The sequence below is a fragment of the Jaculus jaculus genome, chromosome 4 (assembly GCF_020740685.1).
Source record: "Jaculus jaculus isolate mJacJac1 chromosome 4, mJacJac1.mat.Y.cur, whole genome shotgun sequence".
NCBI classification, from domain to species: domain Eukaryota; kingdom Metazoa; phylum Chordata; class Mammalia; order Rodentia; family Dipodidae; genus Jaculus; species Jaculus jaculus.
The window spans coordinates 23,392,833-23,417,450 of NC_059105.1; the positions used below are offsets into that span (position 1 = coordinate 23,392,833).

Here is a 24,618-nt window from a genome sequence, read left to right on the forward strand (position 1 = left end):
AGAAGCGCAGACAAGGCAGACGAGCAATGGCTTGCAGGGGACACAAGCTACTTACATCCACGGAGTCGCCTCGGTTGCCTTTGTGACCCTGTGAAACCAAGCAAAGGAAGGCTGAGAGGTGCTGCAAGTGTGCGCTGCATGGCACTTACAGGGGAGGAGGACTCTGAGAAAGCAGACCCGAGGACCCCGGGGTTCACGGGCCAGCCTATCTACCCTACTTGGTGAGTTCCTGGCCAGTGAGAGACCCTGTCTCCAAGAAGTGGATGGCACCTATGGAACAGCACCCAAGGTTGTCCTCTGGCCTCCACACACAATGTCCACCTGCACACACATGAGGCCATGTATACACATGCACGCACGGTGTGGCTGGGCGACTTGGGGAGTAACGTTTGCTCTGAAGGTGAGCTGGTTTTTAACCCTTATCACCCACTGATGCAAATCACATCACATATTGTCCCTGAGTTTAAGCACAGCTTGTCCTCAGAAGAAAGCTTCCTCAAGCCATGCGTGCTTTGTACAGCCTGTCCCCCAGTGAAGCAATGGTGAGGAACTGTGCCTCTGTCCCCTCCATGTCAAAACAGCTCATCTCTGCAGAATTCTCCTCTCTGGGCTCTAAGGATAGACTCACACTGCCCTCGGCATTTTGTCCTGATTCCTTGCCAACTGGATGGTCAAGCAATCACGTTACATGTCTTACACTACCCCCTTATCCATCTCTCCCTGAAACTGCTTCTCCTGCCTGGTCATCTACAGTGCCCATTGTGCCGCCCACTGGACGGGAGAAATCGTACGCGCCGGCCTGGCTTTCTCTTCCCCTGCATCGGTCAGCCCAAGCCCTTGCATTTTGCTCTGGGAGTGCTTGTCCAAATCCTAGGTTGTCTTGCTCATCCTTCCTCTAACCTCATAGATTCCAGTAGGGAACAGAGCCAAATAGGGAAACCATGCTAGTGATAAGAGCCCTTCTGGCCCTGTGAAGGTATGACCACTGGGATTAAACCATGAATCCTTGGGGGTTTCATAGGTCCAAAGAAACATTCCCCAAGCCCAGATCTAACCTATTTGTGCTACTTCCATAAGGTACAAGCAAGGAGTATCGAAATTGCTTCCTGTGATTTCTGCTCTACACAAACTGGTATCAGGAATTATAAAGACAAATGATGATATGCCCTAAACTACAGAGTGCCACTTACGTGTTGGTTGGCTTAATGGTAGAGTGCTTGCTTTGGGTTCAATTCACAGTAACACACATACACATGTGCGCGCGCGCGCACACACACACACACACACACACACACACACGTGAGCGTGAACTTATTTTCTGTCTGTCAGCCTCTTTTATGGTGCTGGGGTTCACAGTACCTTAGGACAAGCACACGTTCTGTCCCTGAGCTATATTCCTAGTCTCCATAACACATTTCTCAAAGCTTCTTGTCACCTCTAAGCTCACAAGTGCTTTTCTTCATTATAACAACAGAAGTCAAGGGGTTAATAAACAAATAACAACAGAAGCATGGTAAGCCTTTTCTCTTTTGAGGGAAGGAGTTGGTGGTTGTTGTCAGAAGTCAAGGGCAAGGCACCTAGCCCCTTTTCTTGCCCCCAGGAACTAGCTTGGAACCAACAGGTACTTACAGATGGCCCTGGGTAGCCAGGGTCTCCTTTCTGTCCAACTATCCCCGGAGGTCCTGAGTTTCCCTAGACAGAGCAGAAAATGGGACATTCTCAGCTCCTACACTTGGAAAAAGCAGTAAAGTGGCTCCATTCCAACCTCCCCCACCATCAGAATCTTCCAAAACCCAGGTACAAGGACAAATGACTCTTTCAAAACTTCAAAGCATCTCACACACTATGCACTCTGGCTGGCCTAGGTATGTGGGATACTTGCCCTGAACCGTGGATAACATCCTCTGCAGAGGCCCAGGACAAGCAGGAATGGACAATGAATTAGGTAACTGTTTGTGTACCTTACCAGTCCAGTGCTCCAAAACCCTACCTTCACTAGTAAATGACCCAGCCTGCCTTCACTCACAATACAAAGATATTTATAGTTATGAACCATATCTCAGGCTAAAAACAACTGTTAGTAACATTTACCTCTTTCTGCATCACAATTTAATTTGAGACCCAGGACAATCTTTGGAGGGTAAATGAAAGAGAACTATTTGAACACTGAAGTGAAAAATCCAGAGCCGAGTGGTAAAAGGAAGAGGGTCTCATTGGCCAGTGCACAAGGAGCTCGTGGCCCAGGCCCGGCTCTCCTGTGTTGCTGTCACCCTCATAAGCAGACCACACACCTCATTAAACCTGCTGCCACACTGTTCAGGTGACCTTGGCCAGATGGAACTGTACAGGCTCCTGACACCACCCCACCTGGGACCTGAGCCTCCCTGGCACCATGCTGGGATAAACCCATAGGCTAGTAACCCTTGAGACATGCCAGCAGAGGGGACTTCCAGGGCCTTCCCACAAGGGGCCATAGCTGGAGGAGGGCAGCTCAGACCACAACCACCGTGGGCTGTGAGGCACTGGCTGGAGGTTCAAGGTTCCCTTTCTACACCCCATGCTGCCACTGGGCAGGCGGAAGGGAAGGAGGGCGTTTCCATGACTCTGCCTTGGACCTCCCAGCCCTCCTGCACTAAGGCACAGGCCAACTTACCCTTCGGCCTCTAACACCTTTAGGTCCTGGAGGTCCGTCTGTCCCAGGCTCACCAGGGGTGCCCTGGGAAGAGAATCAAGTAGCATACCAAGCTATAGATCAGAAGGCCCTTCTGGGGTCCCTAGGACAGAACCCCAGTGGGGTGTCTTAGACATACTTTCTAGGGTAGCCACACTGGTTAACAGACTCACTTCTACAAAAGGTTCTAATGTATTAATGCCACTTGCAGACAGCACAGGTTTGTTTCATCATGACAATACTGTCAGGTGGGTTTCAACATCCTACAGCCTACAAAGGTCTTTCACTGCAGCCCTACTCATTTAACCTTATGACCAGTGGACATTGTCAGCTCCATCCAGAAGGAGCACCTGGGAGGGCTGGAACTTTCCCAGGACAGCCTGTTAGTAAGTGGCTAGCCCAAGACTAAAGCCAAGACATTCTGATTTCAGTTCACAGGGACCCCAGACTGGACCAGAAACAGTGGTGACACATCATCCCCCAGAGGTGTTTACCTTTGGTCCCGGGTACCCAGGGAATCCTCTTTCTCCCTGTAAAAGAGAAATAAGTGAGTCAGGCTTGGGTCTCAATTTCAACTCATCTAAAATAAGTTGATTTTGATGCAAGTTGTCTTTGGAATCCCCCAACAACAGGGGCTCTTCCAAAAGCTTCCACGGGTACGTACTTTTTTGCCTCTGCGTCCTTCACTGCCAACTCCATCTCGCCCATCATCTCCCTAAGACCAGCAAAGAGAATGTTACTGAAGCCACCGTATCTGGTACCCAACAGCTGCCACGCCACTCTATTGTTACCCTCAGCAGCAGGCAAATATCTGAAATGTTTCCAGTGAAAGGTACAAGAGAGGAAAGTTTACGAGTCCTGTGCCACCCTCCAGAGGTAAACAAGGTTTCTAGACGTTCTGGATTCCATGTGTTCTTGAGTCATCCTGTGAGTCTATTCTAAATCAGGACACTGTCCTGACCTCTCAGGCCACCTGAGTCTTTGCTACTCAAGTCACACATCCCTGTCCCCAAACTCTTCCTTTTCTGGCATAGCATCCTCTTCAGATAGCCTCCTCTCAAACACCCACCCAGCATGCTCAGACCTGATCCCACCACGCTCACATGGGACATTCAGAATGGATACCATATCCCCAAAGAAGAAGACAAATTGTATTGGAAATATGTATTGATATTTTAAAGCTTGGTGATTGTAATAGGCTGGGGGGCTGATCCCTTTATAGTCTCCAGGAGTAGCAACTTCAGAAAAAAATCCCAGAGGACTAGAGAGATTCCTTTCTCCTAATAGTAATGTGGGTTGCAAATGTGCTGCTTGCGGTTGGCTGAAGTAGTCTTAAATAACATTACCCAAAGTGAGCTGTTTCAATAATAGTATCGTTTCCTAGGATGACTCATGGAAGACAAATTGTTTCCACCTGCATTGAGACCTTATGGAATCCAATTGCACTTTAACACAAGGACGCATGCTTCTTTGCAGAAAAACTTCTGTCATGTGCACAACACGAAGGTGCTTCAAGCTTCAGTGACACCCACATTCACTTCCAGGAAATGAACTCCCTCATTCTGCCAGTGAAATAACTCATTTTGAAACTCACTGGCTATTTATAGGAGCAGATTTTACCATTTTCCATTATAATGCAAGTCACAGAGTGCAAGCATCTCGTGCCGTTAGGAAGACCAGCCCTGGCTTCTGAACCTTCTAGCGCAGCCAAGCAAGGCCCTGAGCAGCCTTACCGTCTCCCCACGGGGTCCGCGGTTCCCGACTCCTCCCTTTGGCCCGGGCTCTCCTGGCTCGCCCTAGACATAGCAGGAAGCAAAGGTGGAAAGGGTATCAGGTTTTCTGGTTCACAGGGACCAAGCCCCACTGTCTTGCTCTTGTGATATTGGAGGTTGGAGGAGTGGGGACTCCCCACTGCACCTGTTAGGTCTCCATGCTGTAATTTTTATTCCAATAAACCAGGCACAGAAAGGCACATACTGTTTGTCTCACTCACACAAGGAAACTCAACTTTGGTAAATCTCATGATAGGAGAACAGTAGTCACTGGAGTGAATGTAATTTTTTGAGACAGGATCTTGCTATGTAGGTCCAGGCTGACCTCTTGAGTTTCACTCTGCAGCCTGGACTGGTCTTGAGCTTGCAGCAATTCTCCTGCCTCAGGTTCTCAAGTGCTAAGATGGCAGGCAGGAGCCACCACAACTGTCAACACAACTTTATTTTATTTTTTGTTTATTTTTATTTATTTATTTGAGAGCAATAGACACAGAGAGGAAGAGGCAGATAGAGAGAAAGAATGAGCACTCCATGGCCTCCATCCACTGCAAATGAACTACAGATGCATGCACCACCTTGTACATCTGGCTAACATGGATCCTGGGGAATCAAGCCTCAAACAAGGGTCCTTAGGTTTCACAGGCAAGCGCTTCACCACTAAGCCATCTCTCCAGCCCATAACCCTCCTTTAACATTTATGTGTGGGCTCTGGAGAGAATCCTGGGAGATTGGTGTTTGTAACTGCCATGGCCTGGGGCCAGGCTGATGGGAAAGAGGCAGAAAGACAGTGGAGATCAGTGGCAGGAAGTGTCAGACGTCAGCAGTGGAACCCAATGCCACAAGAGCACATTGTAGACATGTTTCCCTATCTGGAAAAATGCCCATTACACACTCGCTGTGTAAAGCTGACTTCCATGAGGCTGATGGAAGCAGGCCCAGCTTGCATGCCACAAACTATTATCCCCAGGTGTGCGTTCTGGGTCTCGGGTGCTCTCATTACATGGCCATGGCCTGCAGTTAAAGACCATGTGTTCTGCACAATGCTGCAACTCAGCAGAGCTCTGACAGCTGCCCAGGGCAGACGACACTGTGGTATCCACATGTGCTGTGGCAAGAATAGATCATGTACCTCACCACTGATGGAAGGGTTTGAATGGGACAATGCCAGTGGCCCTGGGTGCTGCCCCCAGGGAAGATGAGTTGGACCAACAGGAGCAGGAAAGGGACATGCAAACTAAGCCAGTGGACAGTAGGACAAGTGATGTTGAGTGGACCTGTGTGACTGGCCCCTGTTCTCCAGACAAACCTTTCTCCCCAAGGGACCGGTTCTGCCACGTTCTCCGGGAGCTCCAGCAGGTCCTCCATTTCCCTGCAAGGCAAGGTGACAGGTGTGGATGAAGTCTTCAGCTACCCAGGCCTAGGGTGTCTGAATTCAGTCTCTCCCCTGTGGGGAAGTCACAGACCTCAGGGGCAGATGATCCACATTACCTACAAATCTGGACACCCCATGTTGCACTTTGTGCACCCAATGCAAGTACACACTGCATAGAAATGGTTTTACAAACTTCAAGCATGGGCTCTCCCTCAGTTTCCACCAAACAATATATATATTTTAGCTGTCAGTACCACATGCTAGGCTCTGAACTAGGCATGCCATTGACCTCATGTGACTTTGTTTCCCCTAAATGAGCAGCTGACATATGCAGGCACATGAACGACTGCCAAGTGAACAAATAAATCATCACATGAAGGCAGCTCAATATGGGGCAAGCCTGAACACCTCAGAAATGTCCCTAATACGGAGGGCAGGACAAGTCATGTCTCTAGGCTTGTTTATTGACAATTTTAATAATTTTGCATTTATACCATTTTAAATTCTCTGCTAGTGATGTAAAACAAATGCAAAAGCTTTAAATGAAGGCATTTACCAGCTCTTGAGCTAGAGGCCATCTTTCTGAGCAAGCAGCAGCCCTGCGAGCTCCCACCAGCCTCCCCGTGATACCCTCTTGTGCATTTCCATTACCAGGTTGCTGGTCAGAGTAAGTTTCTATAACAACTGGCATGATAGCTCCCTCCATATTGGACCCAGGATAGATAATTCCCTGTGCCTGATCCCAACCCAACCACAGGGACATGTTTTGCTCCCTCGTGGCCAGTAGCTGATATCCATGCTGATGACTGAGGTCAGGGCTTACTTGAGGAACACCTCCTGTGTTGAACTTGAGAATGAGAGACTCTATGTAAAGTTAGGGGCCATCCCTGGCTAGCCTAGGCTATCGCCAGAGGCTCACAATGAAGCAATCTGCATAACTGAAGAATTTTAGTAACTAGATTTATTACAGGTCCTTCCTAATGCTTCTGGGATGAGGCACATCCTTCCCAGACTGGGATTCTGAAGCCACTGGAACACTGAGAAGTGGGGTCTCTTAGTCCCTTGGGATGAAGCAGCAAGTCACCAGAAGAACCAAGGTGGGTTCAGTGCCCATTTGCCCACAGTACATCCTCCAAGAAAGCCCAGCTTGTGTGGACAGACACCCAATGATGTCTAGGTAAAGAAAGGGTCACACTGAGATGGACTTACCCGAGGTCCAGCAATGCCTTGTTCTCCAATCAGGCCTGGAGGACCAGTGGGACCAGGTGGGCCCTGAAGAGCAAAAGGTTGTGGTTATGGGTAATTACTATGGAGTCAATTCCATGAGGGATCCTGAATGAGATCTGTGCATAGCAGCCAAGCAGAGATCATCCAAACACCTACCAGCTGATGAATGGGTAGATATTCTGTATCTACACAGTGGACTGTTAGTCAGCCATGAACAGAATGAAATTCTGACACGCTACAGCATGGGAGGCTTTAAAAACCATGCTAAGTGAGAGAAGCCAAGCGTGAAAATCCATCTAGTCAGTGATGCCACTGATGGGGAATGTCTACATTGGGCAGTCAGACAAAACAGGCAGATTAGTGGTGGTCAGGGGCTTGGGTGGAAGGTGATAAGAACTGTACAACGTCTCCTTTGGGGTTAATAAACATGTTTTAAAACCATTGCAACATTAGGGAAACACTGCATGCTACCTAACTGTTGCCACTGAAAGAGCTGATTCTGTGGTGTGTGACCATCACCTCAAGTTAAAACATTAGGACCTGTGGGGAAATATCAAGGCACGCAGAAGACAGGTGTACTGACCTGGGCACCTCTGGTCCCCTGCTCTCCTTCGAAGCCAGGCTGCCCAGGACCACCCCTGTTGCCCTTTGAGATGGGAAAAGAAGCAGAAAGGAGTCAGGATGCTTTACACCAACATCAGCTCTTTGTTTCATAGTCTGTGATGAGCTGGAGAAACGACCAGGCAAACACGGTCCTCCCCAGTAACAGGTGGCGAATTCAACAAAGACAAGACAATGCACACAGGGTACCTGCCTCTGACCCGCACAACTGTTTCTCACACTTGCCTCACCTGTGCTGGGAGATAGGTGTAAATAGGGATATTTTAGACCTAAAGCCCTATGGCACAGGTGAGAGGACCAGATATGTGGACACAACGTGGAGAGAGCTACACAGGACAAGAGACATGCTAACCCGAAAGCTCACCTTAGCTCCTGCTGGTCCCCTTCGGCCAAAACCACCCTGTGGAAGAAGTCACATAATTGTGAGAGGGGGATGGGGATGCTGAGCCAAAATCATCCATTGCTGACACCCGCTGTGTGAGAAACCCACCCCTGAACCTAGGCAGCCCTGGGACGCTCACACCACACACTCTTCCTCTCGCCATCTCAGGCAAGTCTTGCTTCAATGCTGCTCCTGCGAATAACTCCAGTGGAAGCTTGAGAATGACTTTGGACCCGCCAAGGAAAATAATGACTTCTGGCTGCAGCATCCACGCCAATTACCAGAGAGGAATGTGCAGCCGGAATGTGAACTGCCCACTGCTCCCTGCAGAGAGCAGCGCTGGAAAATGTTCTCAAACTCTCCTGGCCACATACAGCCAAAGCAACCGCAGTGACACATGAGCCTGAGCGTCAGCTTGTGTCTTGGCAGCCCCTTCCCAGGTGCTCCAGAGGCGACTCTCAACTCAAGCACACAGGCTCAGAATAATTTCCACCCATGAATTACAACCTCATAGCTGCTCAAGTTGAGAGTTGGGTTGTCTCTGCAAGACCAGGGGCTGGTGTGTGAGAGCCTGGGCATACTGGCTCTGTTGCAGCATCCATGCACCGCTGGTCAACCTGGGAGCCATGTTCTCCATGACCAAAACCATCCAGCCGGTGCAGTGCCAGCTGCCTTCCATGGACAAGCTTGAGCACCACTCCCATCATCCTTCACAGTGCAGTAATTTGGCCCAGCTCCTCCCAAAGTGACAGCGTAGAGTTCTATCACACTCATAGTATTATCGGCAAGTGGCAGCCTACAGAGACCCAGAGGGGTGACCTCATCAGTGTGGCCCTGCAGGGTCCTCAGGGAAGGGACAGGAGGTATCTCTTGTCAGTCCTTATCTTGCTGCAAATGTATTATTGTGTTCTATCTCCTGCCCCTTTAGCAAGCCACTAAACTGAGTGCTCCAGACTCCATCCCAAGATTCTTGCTTACGTAAGTCATCTCATAGAGCCAGGTTCTGACTGAGCTCATTGCAACAACTGGAACTCTCTCTGTTCCTTTTCATTGGATAACTCAACAGCTCTACACAAATGGCCAAGCCTTTTAAGATGGCATTCTTAAACTGTTTTCTTATTAACTGAGAAGTATGGTACAGCCCTTACCTGGCCAGCTAAGTATGGGAATCACTCTTCTGGAAAGCCTTCATCTTGCAACGCCCTCTGACCACCAGCTGCTGGGCCTGGCAGCTGGCAGCGCCTTCTCCACTGCCCAGTGCCCATATGTAGCTCCCCTGCTCTGGGTAGTTCTGAGCAGAGACCTGTGCTAGGAACCCACCAGCTCCCTGAACTCCTCCCGAAGATCATGAGACCCAGGCCACTGTTGCCCTGAGCAGGGCTTTCTTCTCCCAGCGGTCAGAGCCCTGCTCTCTGCGCACCTCAGCTCTGGGAGCTTTCCAATGTCTTCATAAAGGCCACAGCGGTCACTCTGCATTAAGCATTTCCTCAACAAGACTGCAAGGCCGGGCATGCAATGAACTACCCTGCCACATGCATTCCCGAAGTGTCTTGAAGACACAATTACACAATGTGAACTGCCAAAACAAACTACACCTGGTTATGAGTCAGTAACACACACACACACACACACACACACACTTATAGAAACAACAGATACACAATCTTCAACCTTCTTTGCCCCTTATTCTAGACAGTATTTCTATTTCTGTTTGATTTTTTAAAATACTCAGTGAATGAGATATACACTGGCCAAATATTTAAAAATAGCAAAATATATAATTTTTAAGTATTTGAGTATCTGGTGTATTATATGAAGGAAAGGACTAGGACTTAGTGAGAGAAGATATGGAATATGGTAAGTTATAAAAATAACATTTTCTACATGTAGCAGTTTGGGTAGCCATTCATAATCTTGCCCTTCTGCCTTCTGTCATGGGATGTTGGAGTGTGGAGGCCCTCCCTAGATACGTATGTCATTCTCTTCAACATCCTAGAAGCCTCCAGAACTGTGTATAAAATAAATTGGGTGGGAGTATAGTCCAGTGATAGAACTGTACCCCTAGACCCCCTAGAACACTTATGCATTATAAATCTCCCTCTCGAGCATTCTATTAGTTCAGAGTAGAGTAAGTCAGGTGGTTTCAGAGTCGCTCCAAGTTCCCCCAGTGACTAGCTGCTCAGGAGCTCTGCACCCGGCAGGAGTGGACCAAGCAGACGTGCGCATCCAGCTTCCCCACCGAGCCCAGCACCTCGGGTGCAGTACTCACATCTTTCCCAGTCTCCCCAGGCCTTCCTGGTACACCATCTCTGCCTGGAAGACCCTGGTGTGGGGGAAACTGGCATGAGATTCTTGGAGTATGGTCCAAGACACCAGGGGATGGGGTCCATTCCCAGAGTAGGGATCTGCTACTGGAGACTGGTGTCTCCAGGCACGTGTAGAATGCATCAGGTTTAGGTTCAGTGCCACCCTCACAAGCCTTTGGCTTCACCAGCACCCTTCACATATCTGAGGGGACATAGACTCTGCCCAGAAGCAGCCCCACTTGGGGAGTATTGCTTTGTCCCCTCCCCAAGATCTCCATCCCAGGAACACAGGAGCTAGCCACGCGGAGACCATGCTGCCCTCTCCCTCTCCCTCTCTCAGGGCCCTGCAGCATTCAGGGCCACATTCACTGTGGCTGCAGCTGCTGATGGGCCCTGAACATCAGTCACTTTTCAGCCCTGACCCTAAGAGTAGTCTATGAGCATGGAGCACTGTACCATGGGGCCGAGGTCACCAGTCTCTCCTTTGGGTCCTCTCTGCTGGCTGTCCCGTCCCGAGTCACCCTGAAAACAACATGAGTCAGGGAATGAGCCACAGGAGCAAGGAAAGCCACTGCTATTGGAGCCACTGCCGCAAAAAATACTCGTGACAGCCTACTGGTGACAACCTGAGGTAAGACGTCAAAGGATGGTTCTTTAGGCCACATCCCATCCAGCTAACACCCATCTGACCCAACCATTTTGGCTGACAAGCCTAGCCATGTCCTCAGCCCCTCTAACCCAATGGGGTGGACTGATCTTTCCCCAGGAAGGAGGATGGATACTTTTGGCCTGACTCTCGCCATCCTCCATCACAGAGGTAGGGAGAGCCAGCAGTGGCTTGGCTTAAAGGGCTTACAGAGCCATGAAACAAGGAGAGTGTAGTGAGCTGAAAGTGTCCTGAGATTGTAATAGAAAAACGCCTCATGTCTTCGTCCCAGGACACCTACTAGTACCAGCCCTTCATAGCTAGCAACAAGCGCATCCCTGGAAACCCCCAGAATTGTGAGGAAAGGACAAAACGTATATTTTATGAGCACGTTTTCAGCGATGCTTGAAGTTAAGGTTTTCTTTTCATCTCTGCCATAAGCATCCTCCCAGGCTTGGGTCTGAAATCGCTACGAGGAAGTGTTCCTTACCGGGTCACCTCGGATCCCAGTGTCTCCTCTTTCTCCTTTTTCTCCTTTGGGTCCTTTGTCACCCTAAGTAAATTGCATAGGTGGGAGTTAAAAACAAGATGTCCTGGTGGGTTTGGGTTTCTTGGGCTAACTTTATTGTGAATATTTTAGGGTCAGATAACGCTGCTGGAGGCTATTGTGAAGGAAGCAAGTGCGCGCTGCTCCACACAGCCCTTTACCTCCATGATCAGGCAGCTGAAGTCAACTCATTATCTGTAAAAAACTGCTATAGTCCTCATGCTGAACAGTGGATCTCCAAACTGCTCATTATCATTTTGTTTTTCTATGAAAATCACATTTTGCCACTCATAAATCCTAAACAATTAAAATCCTAAATAGAATATGTATTGATTGCTCTTTGCTAATTAAGATAAAAGTCACTTCTTTTCTTCTTTTTTTTTATTTGGTTACTTGTGTATGAGGTAACATGTTTGCATGGGCGTATGCATATGCGCTCACACATGTGGACGCCATAGGTTGACAGCAGGTGTCTTCCCTGATCCCTCTCCCCTCTTTATTTTACCTGAACCCACAGCTGGCCAATTCTGCTAATCTAGATAGCAAGCTCACTCGGGGAGACCCTGTCCTGACCTATCAAGTTCTAGCACCACAGACACGTCATCAAGCCCACTCAGCATTTATGTGGCTTCTAGAGATTCAAATTCAGGTCCTCATGTTGGGCAGCAAGTGCCGTCTTCCCAGCCTGGATGAAAATTCCTTCTAAGTTTTCTGATGTGTTTGACTAATGCACAGATATTTACTGGGCACTAACTCATTCAGTGCTGGGCACTGGGAATGTATTTATGACAGAACAAACCCAATTCCCACCCTACGGGACATGCTCTCCAGCCAGGAAATACCACGAAGGATGTCCAAGCTGACAGGGGACCTAGACACAGACGAAGGGGACACGAAAGGCTGAGCAGAGAAACTAACTAGTTCCTAGAGGAGGTGCCATGCTCTTCCTGTGACCAGTACAGTGGGGGCATACCTACCCTTCTCCCAGGACTCCCCTTCTCTCCAGAGGAACCAGGTAACCCCTTGTCTCCCTGCAAAGACAATGAGAGGCTGTCACAATGCTCCCCGAGATTCACTCATGGGTGGCTGAGACTTTAGTGGCATCAGCAGTTGGAACTTAGAAAATAAAGTCACTCACATCTTCGCCATTCAGACCATCCAAGCCGATTTCTCCCAGTTCTCCCTGAGTAGGGAACAAGACAGACCGTGAGTGTAGCAAGCTATGCTGGCAACAGGGAAGAGGAAAAACACTGGGGGCTTTTCAGCTTAAAAGGCAGAAATGAGCTTGAATACCTTCTCTCCTGGGAATCCTCGAGAGCCCTGGAAGGCAAAGGGGCAGGGAAACATCAGTTCTCACCCATGGCTGGTCCCTGGAGACAGAAGACCCAAGGGATGCCCCAGTCCCCCCCCCCCCTTAACGCCCAGTGTCTGAAGATCACTACTCGGGGTGCATGTCTTGGGCTCTGGCTCTCACCACCACATGGAGTGTTAGAAAGTAAATTCGCCTGAAGCTAAACACTCATGTGGTCTTGCTCCCTGGGAAGGAGAGGTAACTCCAAAAGCCAGGGAAAGAGGCTCAGAAGTCAAAGGCCAACTATTTTTTGCAGTGAGGCGGGCTTTCCCTTCTGCACCTTCTCTCAGCGCTCTTAATGGCAGCAAGAGGAGAAAGGTCCTTAGCACGTGGGGATCCCCACGCTCTGGCCAGTCTGCCCCTCCCCACCCTGGCGGCCTGGTCCAGCCTCCCTGCCACGTCCCTGGCTGCTCCGAGTTTCCACAGAAAACTATCTCTCCACTCAGGCTCCTTTCTTACTGCGGCCTGTGCCCTGGACTCCTGAGCCACCCAACGGGAGAGCCACACTGCCTGAGAGGCCCCAGCTGCTGGCACTGAGAATGGACAAGCCCTCGCCCACAGCTTCCTGCTGCAGAGCACTTGACCGGGTTTGCCGTCCCCGCAAGAGCTGCCCGCACCCCTCCCTCCATACTTCACCTTAACTCCTCTCTGGCCCGGGCAGCCCTGAAAACCTTGGGTTCCGTTCACACCAGGTGGACCTCTCTCGCCCTGTCGGGGAAACAAAAGCACCTTGTAAGCTGGAGTTCCTTGTCCTGTGTTTGCACTGGCCGTGCCTCACGGAGACTAGCAGGCAGCAGACTTCCCTATGGCCTGGCTTCCATGCCGAGGTCCTCAGCAGCCTGACTCTGGCCTGCTGGGAGCCTCCACTTCCATGGAGGGAGAGGATGCTAAGATCACCACATCGCCCTGGGGCAGCCTGGCACGCTGAGGAGGGGCAGCCCTGGTGCTCGATGGGCGGGTGCTGGACTCCATGGAGGCTCCATCTGCCTGACCACTTCTCTTCATAGTCACAGTTTCCAGCTAGCCCATGGAACTAAGCTCAGCTCTGACATCCTCATCCAGGCTGGTGGCCTGGAGGCCTCATCTACTTGCCCAGGGGCCCTAGCTATCCCCCATCCCAAGGCTAGACCTTATTCTAGGTTCTCAAAGCTTTGTAGACTTGTAGGGCCTTACCATGTAGCTCAGGCTGCCTCAAACTTGTCATCTTCCTGCACTGGTCTCTTAAGAGTTGGGAGGCCGCTGCACCCAGCTTCTGCTCACATCTGTGGTAAGCACTAGGCACTCCATTTCGGGGGCCCTCTGCCTAGTCCTCCCCCACTTAGAATCAGACCAAGTCCAATCTCTGTGCTTCACACTTATGTCATACTCAGAGTACCCCAGCATTTTGCATAGTGTAGAAATCAGAAGAAAATGGTTAAGGAAGTTAGGAAATCATTTTTCTCCCAATGAGAAATCCATCAAAATATGAACATGCCTTGAGCTTCCCAGCTCGGGCCCCACTTGTGAAGGACAGGAACAGTAAGCGCTTGACCATTACTTACGGGTCCACCTTCATCACCAGGGTAGCCTCGGTAGCCATCTTCCCCGGAGATACCCTGAAACAAAGCACATGAATTTCAGCAGTTACCTTGTGTTGTCTGTTCTTCAAGGAGCACATCCACAGCCCTTCCTCAGGCAGAGTGGGGGCTAAAGCTTAGTGTGACTATTAATTCAGTGACTGTTGTTCCTGTTGGAGATCTCTCAGAGATTCTGGAGATTGCCTGGTTTGAGACAAATGCTAAGAATCCTGCTGACTTGCAGTTAAGATGCCAGTTGTGGGTGCACATGGGTTTCCAAATTGTTTTATTAAATGAAGGATTTATCTGTCAAAGGGTAGATTCTCCCATTCCATAGAAGAGGGAAATGTGGCAGACACTTGACTTTGGAGTACAGTTCATGGACAACTTGGAACCCAGGTCTGATAACATGGCAAGGGTCCTACCCTCCCACCTCCCTGCAGCTGAAGTGATGCTAGACTGTGAAGTCTGGCCTCAGGTGTGAGAAGACAGTATGGCCACCGTACCTTTGGCCCAATGCTGCCAATGGGACCGCGGTCTCCTCTCTCTCCAGAGCACTTGCAGGGAACCCCACAGCAAGCTTTCTCAGCAATGTTGTCCTAACAAAACAAACAAACAAAAGGATCAAACACCAAGAATGCCTAGCAAGAAAACCATCCACCCTCTGGTACCACTTGCAGTCTGCTGCATGTGTGAGAAGTCACTGGGTGCCATTGTCGCAAGGGCTGGCCTTGGCGAGGGCCCAGTCCTGGACAGTTGGGAAGTTGAGAAGTCAGCAACAGAAAAGAGTAACCAAATACAACAGAGCTTGTCTATAATGTGTTTGTGTATACATGCACACATGTATATGTGCATGTGGAAGCAATCTCAGTTTTCATTCCTCAAGTATGACAGACATGAGGGACATCCACCTGTTTTGAGACAGGGTCTCTCATTGGTCTGGAACTTGCTAACTAGTCTAGACTGGCTGACCAGCAAGCTCCCGAGGTCAGTCTATCTCTGCCTCTGCAGCCCTGGGGTTACCAGTATGCACCACCACACCCAGCTTGTTTTTCACATGGGTTCTGGGGGTCAAACTTCCTGCACAGCAAGCCCTGTACTGGAGAGCTCTCCACAGCCCTCTTTCCTGTATGTCCTTGGGTTCATCACAGACACGGATCCTGTGACTACGGTTTCCTGTCTGCATGGTTAGTCTTAGGCTTTCGTGTTCTCAGGGATCTTATGAACAAAAGGACATTAAACAAAGTAGTAGCTTCTGAAGGGAGCAGAGGGACTTTGGAAGCACTGCGATGGTGAGCACACCCACAGACCCATCCTCCAGCTCTCGCTACCCACCAGCTCCACGTGCAGGACCCTCACAGGTTCTGGCCATAAGGCAGGTCCCGGAAGAATTAACTGTATTAAATTACTTGCCCAGACACCCCCTCCCCCATTCAACACCAAGCCATATTTGGCTGTATTGCCTTAAGCTGTCAAAAACTATGTCTAAATTAGCTTGTTTATAAAAACTTTAAATAAAAACCCACAAACTGTTCTGCTAGTTCATAATCCAAGTCCAGCAAGTTTAGCCTCAGGGGTCTGTCGTACATGAACCCCCGCCCAAACTCCAGGTGCATCAGCCGCTCCAGGTTGGCCACTCGTTCAAGGCCCACCAGGATCAGGGCTCGGACACCTGCGAAGACAGAAACATTTAATGGGCTTCACTTAGGCATTTGAGAAATGACATTGTTTTTCCTGACTAGGGTTTGCTTTGATTTAGCTTGACTTGGCTATGGTGTGGCGTGGTGTGCTGAATGGTCATCAGTGGTGCTAGGAATCCAACCCGGTGCCTCATGCACTCAAGCACACTTACTTACACTAGGTTATATCCCTAGCTCTGCCTTAAAAAAGTTTTTTTTGGGGAGGCAGAGGTAGGAGGATCACCATGAGTTTGAGGCCACCCTGAGACTACATAGTACATTCCAGGTCAGCCTGAGCCAGAGTGAGATACTACCTTGAAAATAAAAAGAAAACTTTTTAATTTATTTATCTACAGCTGAGAGAGAGTACGAAATGGCTCACCAGAGCCTCTTGCTGCTACAAACCCCAAAGACATGCGCCACTTTGTACATCTGGCTTTACGAGGGTACTGGGGAATTGAACCTTGGCCAACCCAGGGTGGCAAGCTTCAGAAGCAAACCACTGAGCAACCTTTCCAGACCAGTCCTTCTTTCTTTGAAAACAGAAGCCTCAGCATAAACGTTTGCTTTACCCTAAACAAGTTTAATTGCACTGATTATCTTCTCTGAAGTTTTGGCATTGCAAACTCTGAGTAAGTTATTCACAGAGTAGATGTCACTTCCAACATACATCCCTTTAGACATAAGAAGCAACATCTGTGAACTATATCACAGCAGGTTCATCAGCTCCGACCCTACTTGCCTATGCCCAGGAAGAACTGAGGTAATGACACCTCCAAAAATTAAGTCACAGCAGTGTCACCTCTGCTGCTGGGAAAATATAAGCCGATAAATAGAATGTGGTTAGATAACTCATGCTCCCACAAATTCTTCTTGACCCTCTGGTGTTGGCATCTACTTTCTTTGCTAGTTGTTGCTACCACATTCCAGAGCAGCTGCACACCTGACCACAGACACAGATGCCTATCCAGCCATCATATACTCGACAAGTGTGCTTATGAGGTTTGTTTTATGTTAGTTGTGTGTATATTAATTTGAATGATGGGTGCGTGTGATTTTATATTGATGTACATATTTGCACACTGAGCTGTGATAACTACAAACTGAAAGCAGAACCCTCTCTTCTGCTGGTCCGTCCATCCCACTCCTGTCCTGCCATGTGAGTGGGTCTTCAAAGTTGTCTGTCTGGGCCAGACTCAAAATAAAGCTATCTGTGGCTCAGAAGACATCTCATGAGCCTACCCCACAACCCATACCAAACAGAGAGCAGGGCCAGGATGCTGGGGGAAGAGCTCTGACAGATGCCCACACTGGGACTCCATTAACAGAGCCTTCTCTCAGCACAGGGGCAAGCCCTCCTGGCCCGGGGTTATTGCTCAGGCTGGGGAAGCCTGGGATCTACCTTCTTGCTGGAGTTCCTCAGATGCTCTGTGTAAGTCAGCCAGGTCTCCATCGGCCCCATCAGTGAAGTGAACAACCACCTGCAAGCAAAAGGGGAGTCAGGGCCCAGCTCAGGCTGCACAGCAGCCATGGAGGGTCGGGAGGGAACTGAGGTCACTGGCTCACTCAAATGGATCATTTTACAGTTAGAAAACTAAAGGCCAAGGACATGTACAATAAAGAGATATGTTTTAGTGTTTGGTATACTTTTAGAAAACCCACAAGCAACTGCAACATAAAATGTTTATCTTCTCATGTTTATGTGACACAATTTTTAGAAATGATTTGTGTGCATAAGTGGGTCCATCCTGGGCTGAACTATGGTCCTCTTGAAAGCTGTATGCTGAAGTTCTAACTCCAAGAAGTTCACATTTGGAGGCTGGGACTTTAAAGAGGAAACTAAGCAAAGTAAGGTCATTGAACGGCCCCTAGTCTAGTCTGGCTGGTGTCTCTGCAGGAAAGGACTTCAGCCACAGGCACTCACAGAGGATCCACAGAGAAGGCTGCCATTTTTGAGTAAAGAGAGTAGTGTCCTCAGAGAAAACCAGCCTGCCTGCGTCTTGACCATCAAACTTCTCACCTCCAGCACTATGAGAAGTAAGTCTGTTGTTTAAGCTGCAACAGCTGTGGCGTAGCAAACAAATACAGTTCATGCACACTCCATGTAAGAATATGTGTGTATATGTGCATGTGTGCACAGATGCAAACAGAGAGAGAATATAAGCAGACTGCATTCCTTATTACTTAATAGTCAGGCCTATAATTAAACATGAATTACCAACAAATTCAACTCTTTCAAGCTTTTTCCAGCTTAGTTGCTAATTTCTAGGATAATTTTAAGCCTTACGTAAAGCCAGCAAGGAGAAGAAACACTACATGGAATTACAGGTAGTTAATAAGTGAGAAACTTTCCTCACAGGTGCTAACAGCTGGGACCCACAAGCAGGGTTTCGCGGCAGTGCCTTGTGGCATCCCTGAGCCCTGCTCCCCAGGGAAACCCTGCAGCGCGCAGGGAGCGCGGGCTGGCCGGTCTCACCTTCACACTGTCGGGAGAGGACTGCCGGAACTTGTTCTGATAGAGCTTCAGCGTGTCGGCAGTGAGGATGTACGGATGCTGACTGCGCATGTTCCTGAACTTCTCCAGGAGCTCCGGCTGGAACTCGGAAAAGCCAAAGGCCTCCACCGGCCCTGAGGGTGTGTTGGCCACCACTGACACCCGCACGGTGGGCATCTGGCCGCCACTGCAGCTGATTCTTGGCATCTGACTGATTCTGTTCAAAATGCTGTCCACCTTGGCCTCAAAGCCCTTCTGGGACACAAATACATTCTGATCTCTTGATCCATCAAACCCCAGAATCACATCCAGGTTACAGGCTGCAGAGGAGAAATGCAGGCTGTGAGCTTCTGAGAACTCTACTTATATTAGCCACAGGCACAACCCTGGGACGTGGAACATGGCATTGCGCCCCAAAACAAACGGTATCTTTTATTCATGACCTCAGAGAAACTATTAGACTATCTCCTTCATGGGGGAAAAAAAAAAATGAAGGTTGCTGTTCAGACTCAAAACTGTGGGCCATTCTGGTATATGTCTGCTGTTTTTGAGGTTTCAATCATTTTAGCACAATAATGTACATTTGGTACTTAAACTAAATGTGCTTTACAACACAAATGCTCTGATCTCAAGCAGTTAATCCAGTAAACATATAATCGAAAACCTGAAGCATGCTAAAATCCTAGCAGTGGAGAGGCTGAGGCAGGAGGATCATGAGCTGCAGGCCAGGCTGGGATCCAGAGCAGACGGTGTCTCGAAACAAGTTTAACTATTTTCATTTTTTGGACTGTGTGTGTGTGTGTGTGTGTGTGTGTGTGTGTGTGTGTGTGTGTGAATATGTGTGTACATATGCAAGTGGGATCCAGAGGTTGACACTGGATGTCTTCCTTGATCACTCATTCTACATTATTTTTTGAAACAGAATCTCACATGGGCCTGGAACCAGTGAGCCCTGGGGATTCCCTGTCTCTGTATCCCCAGCTATGGGATTACAGACGTGTGCCACCACACCCAACTTTCAGTAGGGGTGCTGGGGTCCTTGTACTTGTGCTGCAGGCACTTTACACACGGAGCCAGCTCCACAGAGCTGAACAAGATGATGTATCTGCATTATTTGGAGAGTTTTGTTTTGTATTGTTTTTGTTTTGTTTTGTTTTGCCTTGTTTTGTTTTTCTAGCTAGCTCAAGCTGACCTGGAATTCACTATGTAGTCTCAGGGTGGCCTCGAACTCTTGGTGACCCTCCCAAGTGCTGGGATTAAAGGTGTGCACAACCACACCCAGCTATTTGGGGAATTTAATAGAAGAAAAACTAAAGCTTATAAGAGCAGAAAGCCTTCCACACTTATCCTGGAAGCACCTCCTGCAACAATGGTCAGGTGAGCACCATGGAGCAGCCCAAGTGGTCAGAAGTAAGTGTCTGAAGAAAACCATGCTGAGGAATCCACAGGCCAGGCCAGAAAGCACTTGGACATCGGCAGGAAAAGGACTGGAAATGTGCACATGGGGTTACCTTTGGAAACGTCGGTCACACCGGGACATAAGGTTTCGTGCATTGCGTCATATAGGGTCTCCAGAACCTGCTCGCTCAGCTCGGACAGCTCCTGCACGTTGCCCACCCGGAATGCCGTGGCACTGTTGGATGCTATCTTTCCCACTTCCTCAGAGTCAATGTTCCTCACGCCAACCGCGAACACTTTGACACCCTTCTGGGTGAGGGCCAGGCTCACATCCTGAGCATCCTCCACGGACTTTCCTCCAGTGATCACAAAGGCAATCTGAGGGACCCTCTGGTCCAGGCGGCTGCCCGCCTCAGGCACAAAGTGATTCATCCGCAAGTGCTCAATGCCCACCCTGGTGTTGGCATGCCTCCCCCCTTTGTAGACCACTTTGTTGATGGCATCAATAATCTGCCTCTTGGTGGTGAAGTCCTTCAGGAAGAACTCATCTGTGGGGTCTGAATTGTACTGGACCAGCCCCACTTGGATGGAGTCGCCTTCTTCATAGACCGTGTCCACGATTTCAGATGCAAACCGGAGCACTTCCTGGAAGCTGTCCCTCTTGAAATTGATGGATCCATCCAACAGGAACACAATATCTGCTTTCTTCTTCTCTACAAGTGATCACAGGGAAGATGAGGAAAGTTTGAGTCTCCATGCTCACAATATATGTACATACAATTTTTTAAACAGAGATAACTAAATAGCATTTCCCAAGAAAAATCTCTATCCTGCCCCGTGCCTCTCTAGTTGCTTCATCAAACCTCACATTAAAAGTTCAAAGATAAATGACAAATCATCTAAGCAAATAGGAAAGGAGACATGAGAGTACAGTGGACCAGTCTTTGTTGCCCATTGCAAAATGGATTATGCCAGGAGTACAGTAGGGACCTGAACTCAAAGGTCTCTGATATGAAGTGTTTTATGAAATGCCATCATTCCCTTTATTTCTGATCAAGAGTAAAATACAACATCTCATAGGAATAGGAAGAAATTTTTTAGGGGCAGAGCAAGAAAGGTTTGTCAGAGGCAGATTGGAAAAGTGGAAGCAGATCCCATAAACTTTTCAAGGCAGTCTGAGACCTTTGTGGAAGCTGCTGAAAATCAGTGGCATGTGAGGAGAGTTTCCTGGTTCTAGACAGCTGGTGTGGACGAGACTTCAGAGAAGGAGAAGTGCAGACGTTGTGAGAGATGGGGACATGTCACCACCAGTTTGGAAGGATCTGTCAGGAGCACCAGCCTTGCCAGTGTGCTCTGGAGATATGAGTGACCACCACCCAGAGAAGGAGAAGGAGATGAGAGGCTATAGAAGGCCTTACCTCCTGTTGGCAGTTCCACTAGTGAGAACTCAGAGCTTGGGAGAAGAAGATGCAAGTGGACAGTTCTGATGACCAGATCAGTCCAAGAAAGGAGGTATGCTTGGAGCATGATGGGTAGCCCCCCACTGATAATGACCTGACTTCAAAGCTAAGTCCAGCAGGTCATGGACTGGCTGGCCACAGGAAGTATGTTGTTCTCCCACACAACAGAGATGCACATACTTTCAGTGGAATTCTGGGTAACCCCAGAGTGATGGAGGATCAATGGCCATGTGCTTTGAGGGCTATGTATCCTTTAGTTTCAACAGAACTGTTTTTCAACATTTAATTTTTAATGTTTTCTACAGAGACCACCCTTAGAGAAGAAATTTACCACAAAGAAAGCTAGCTCTTTTTTAATTTAAAAAATTCATATGCCACTCTACAACCTTGGGTCACACAACTCATACCTGGCCGTGAAGGACTGGGTAGGTCCACTCCTGGAGGGGCAGGAGTTGCCGCAGAGGGTCCAAATGAGAGCATGACCCTCTCTTCTATGTTGGGCAGCTCTCTGAAATCTCGCACGGTGAAGAGCAGCCTGGGGTCGCTGGCGATGACCTGCATCTCCGTTCTGTCAATATTCCGGTCTCCTATTCCTACAGTATTGATCCCTGAAGAGCTAATGACCCGGGAGTACCTAGAAACATCATCCTGGGACTTTCCACCCAGAACTAGGACCAAGTGTTGAGGCACCCCATCTTCTATCCGGCTCCCAGCAGACTTCACAAAGAAGTTTCTGGCCACAAACTCCAGAGCTTTCCCCGTGTTCAGGGGAGACCCTCCTTTGAACCTCAGGCGTCTTATGGCGTCCAGCACAGAGGCCTGTGATTTATAGGTCTTCAGGTAGAACTCAGGAAAGACATCGTTGCTGAACTGCACAACCCCAATTCTCACTTTGTTGGGCCCAATGTTGAACTTTCGAACGAGCCTGCCAATAAAATCTCGGATGTGAGCAATGCCATCGGGCCTGACGCCATCAGAGCTGTCAATCAGAAAGACAATGTCGGCAGCATCACTCCCAGCTACTGCGGATAGAAGGAAGAGAGGTTCAGGTGGTGAGCTGGCCTCTCCTGCTTTTCATTCTGCTTGTATCTGAACTTTTCACCATGTTCCACTATGTGAGCAACATTAAATTACATTCTACAGTGGAGAGATTGCTTAGTGGTTAAGGCGCTTTTCTGCAAAGCCTAAAGACCCAGGTTTCATTCCCCAGTACCCACATAAGCCATATGCACATGGTGGCACATGTATCTGGAGTTCATTTGCAGTGGCTAAAGGTCCTGTTACATCCATTCTCTCTCTATCTCTTTCTCTCTCTCTCTCTCTCTCTCGCTCTTTCTCTCTCTCATAAATAAATATTTAAAATTGTATTCTCATATGTGTCTGTTGTCTCTTGGATTTTTAAATTTTATTATTAAAATTTACACTTTCTAGATCAAAGCAATTTACACTTACTGAAATATATTTTAAGTTATCTAAAACTTTCTTTCTCTAAGGCAACTCTCTTTAAATGTTGGCTTTGTGTCTGGACTCCTACAAATTTTAAAGATGTACACAGCATCCAAAAATGAGTCCTGCAGAATCATGAGCTACAGCTACCAGAAGGGACTAGGATCACAGATTCAGCACCTTTGTTATACAGGAAAAGAGAGATCATTGACATGAAGCATATTGGCTCTCTCCACAGCCATCACTAGTAACAGTCCTGAGAAGCACAGCCTCAAAAAAAAAAATGCAGGGCTGGAGAGATGGCTTAGCGGTTAAGTGCTTGCCTGTGAAGCCTAAGGACCCCGGTTCAAGGCTTGATTCTCCAGGTCCCATGTTAGCCAGATGCACAAGGGGATGCACGCGTCTGGAGTTCGTTTGCAGAGGCTGGAAGCCCTGGCACGCCCATTCTCTCTCTCTCCCTCTATCTGTCTTTCTCTCTGTGTCTGTCGCTCTCAAATAAATAAATAAAATATGAACAAAAATATTTTTTAAAAAATGTAGCCCTATTTATACCCATGGGGGCAGAGGTCCCATAATGCAGTGTTGTATGTCAAAGCTCAACATTAACACTCCCCAGATACTGGATTTGATGTGTTTCTTTTTGAAATATTTGTACATAATATATCTTTTGGCTATTATAGTCCCCAATTTCTACACATGAGTTGGCTGAGCATTCCTAATACAAAATTCCAAAATTCAAAACTTTCTGAGTGCTAAGTGACACCACGAATGGAAAATTCCACACAATAAATTTTTACTCATGCAGTTACTTTTTAATTAAATAAAATTATCTTCAGGCTACATACATTTGGTATTTAATTTCATCTTTAGACTTGGATCCCATCTCTAAGGTACCTCATTACTACATATTTGCAAATATTCCAAAATAGAAATAAACCCAAAACAATTCTGGTCTCAAGCATTTTCAATAACGGGCATTCAACCTGAATAAAATTGGTCACACCATCCTAAGAAAGATGATCCACATTCTCCCATTGGAATTCTAACGGCCTCTCAGCTGCCATTTGATTATACTAATATGTTGGCACTAAATCAATTTCAGCCTTTCCCCCTTTAACAGTGAGCTTGTGTAAGTGGAAACACTGCAGTGAAAGTTGAGCTAGCTATGGGATGGAGCCATTTACGGAGAAAAAGGAAAGCAACCTTCACACTGGGGAGCATCTTGGACACACTTAGCCTTGGGCTCCCCTGCAGAAGGGGGCATGCAGGATCCTCTGACTGGGGTGGAGGAAAGCAGAAGTGAGCATTCTGAAGCCACACAGGAACACAAAGAGAACACCACCACCTCTCCTCAGGGAAGTCTGATGATGAGGTGGAGGACGTGGTCACCAGCAGCTGCTCTTGTCCAACCCTTCCTCCCTCCAGACGACACTGATTCCAACAGCCAGTGGTGGAATTGCTCCTACTTCCTTGCAACAACCAACCATGCCCAAGTCCATTCCTTGAGGTTTCTACTAAATTACCCACCAAAGCTCAGACCTTCAATACCCTCTCATCAAGCAACTTATCACCCTGTGCCACACAAAAGTGACAAAGCCACTTTACTCAGCACACGTGTGCCCTGGTGGTCTCAGGTTACGTAAAGAGGCAGGAGCAGTGCCCTGTTGGAAATCAACATACTACAAATATC

At 48.4% G+C, this 24,618-nt stretch overlaps 1 protein-coding gene across 6 annotated transcripts in view; it reads right to left on the reverse strand.

Annotated features, from left to right (window-relative positions):
- The window catches only part of Col6a3 (collagen type VI alpha 3 chain), an 83,370-nt gene that overhangs the window by 18,306 nt on the left and 40,446 nt on the right, over positions 1 to 24,618 (reverse strand). For 5 of the 6 annotated variants that reach the window (XM_045146925.1, XM_045146919.1, XM_045146923.1 and 2 more), the window contains 24 exons: positions 21,890 to 22,504; positions 20,136 to 20,735; positions 18,607 to 18,944; positions 17,533 to 17,611; positions 15,978 to 16,123; positions 14,958 to 15,050; positions 14,437 to 14,490; positions 13,532 to 13,603; positions 12,838 to 12,864; positions 12,683 to 12,727; positions 12,522 to 12,575; positions 11,488 to 11,550; positions 10,808 to 10,873; positions 10,315 to 10,368; positions 8,028 to 8,063; positions 7,626 to 7,688; positions 7,025 to 7,087; positions 5,750 to 5,812; positions 4,405 to 4,467; positions 3,336 to 3,386; positions 3,166 to 3,201; positions 2,654 to 2,716; positions 1,630 to 1,692; positions 56 to 88 (listed from right to left, as the gene is read on the reverse strand). In XM_045146925.1, coding sequence (XP_045002860.1) covers positions 56 to 88; positions 1,630 to 1,692; positions 2,654 to 2,716; positions 3,166 to 3,201; positions 3,336 to 3,386; positions 4,405 to 4,467; positions 5,750 to 5,812; positions 7,025 to 7,087; positions 7,626 to 7,688; positions 8,028 to 8,063; positions 10,315 to 10,368; positions 10,808 to 10,873; positions 11,488 to 11,550; positions 12,522 to 12,575; positions 12,683 to 12,727; positions 12,838 to 12,864; positions 13,532 to 13,603; positions 14,437 to 14,490; positions 14,958 to 15,050; positions 15,978 to 16,123; positions 17,533 to 17,611; positions 18,607 to 18,944; positions 20,136 to 20,735; positions 21,890 to 22,504 — 2,840 coding nt within the window. The remainder of the gene's footprint in view (positions 1 to 55; positions 89 to 1,629; positions 1,693 to 2,653; positions 2,717 to 3,165; positions 3,202 to 3,335; positions 3,387 to 4,404; positions 4,468 to 5,749; positions 5,813 to 7,024; positions 7,088 to 7,625; positions 7,689 to 8,027; positions 8,064 to 10,314; positions 10,369 to 10,807; positions 10,874 to 11,487; positions 11,551 to 12,521; positions 12,576 to 12,682; positions 12,728 to 12,837; positions 12,865 to 13,531; positions 13,604 to 14,436; positions 14,491 to 14,957; positions 15,051 to 15,977; positions 16,124 to 17,532; positions 17,612 to 18,606; positions 18,945 to 20,135; positions 20,736 to 21,889; positions 22,505 to 24,618) is intronic. The other variant, XM_045146921.1, reaches the window with a different exon arrangement.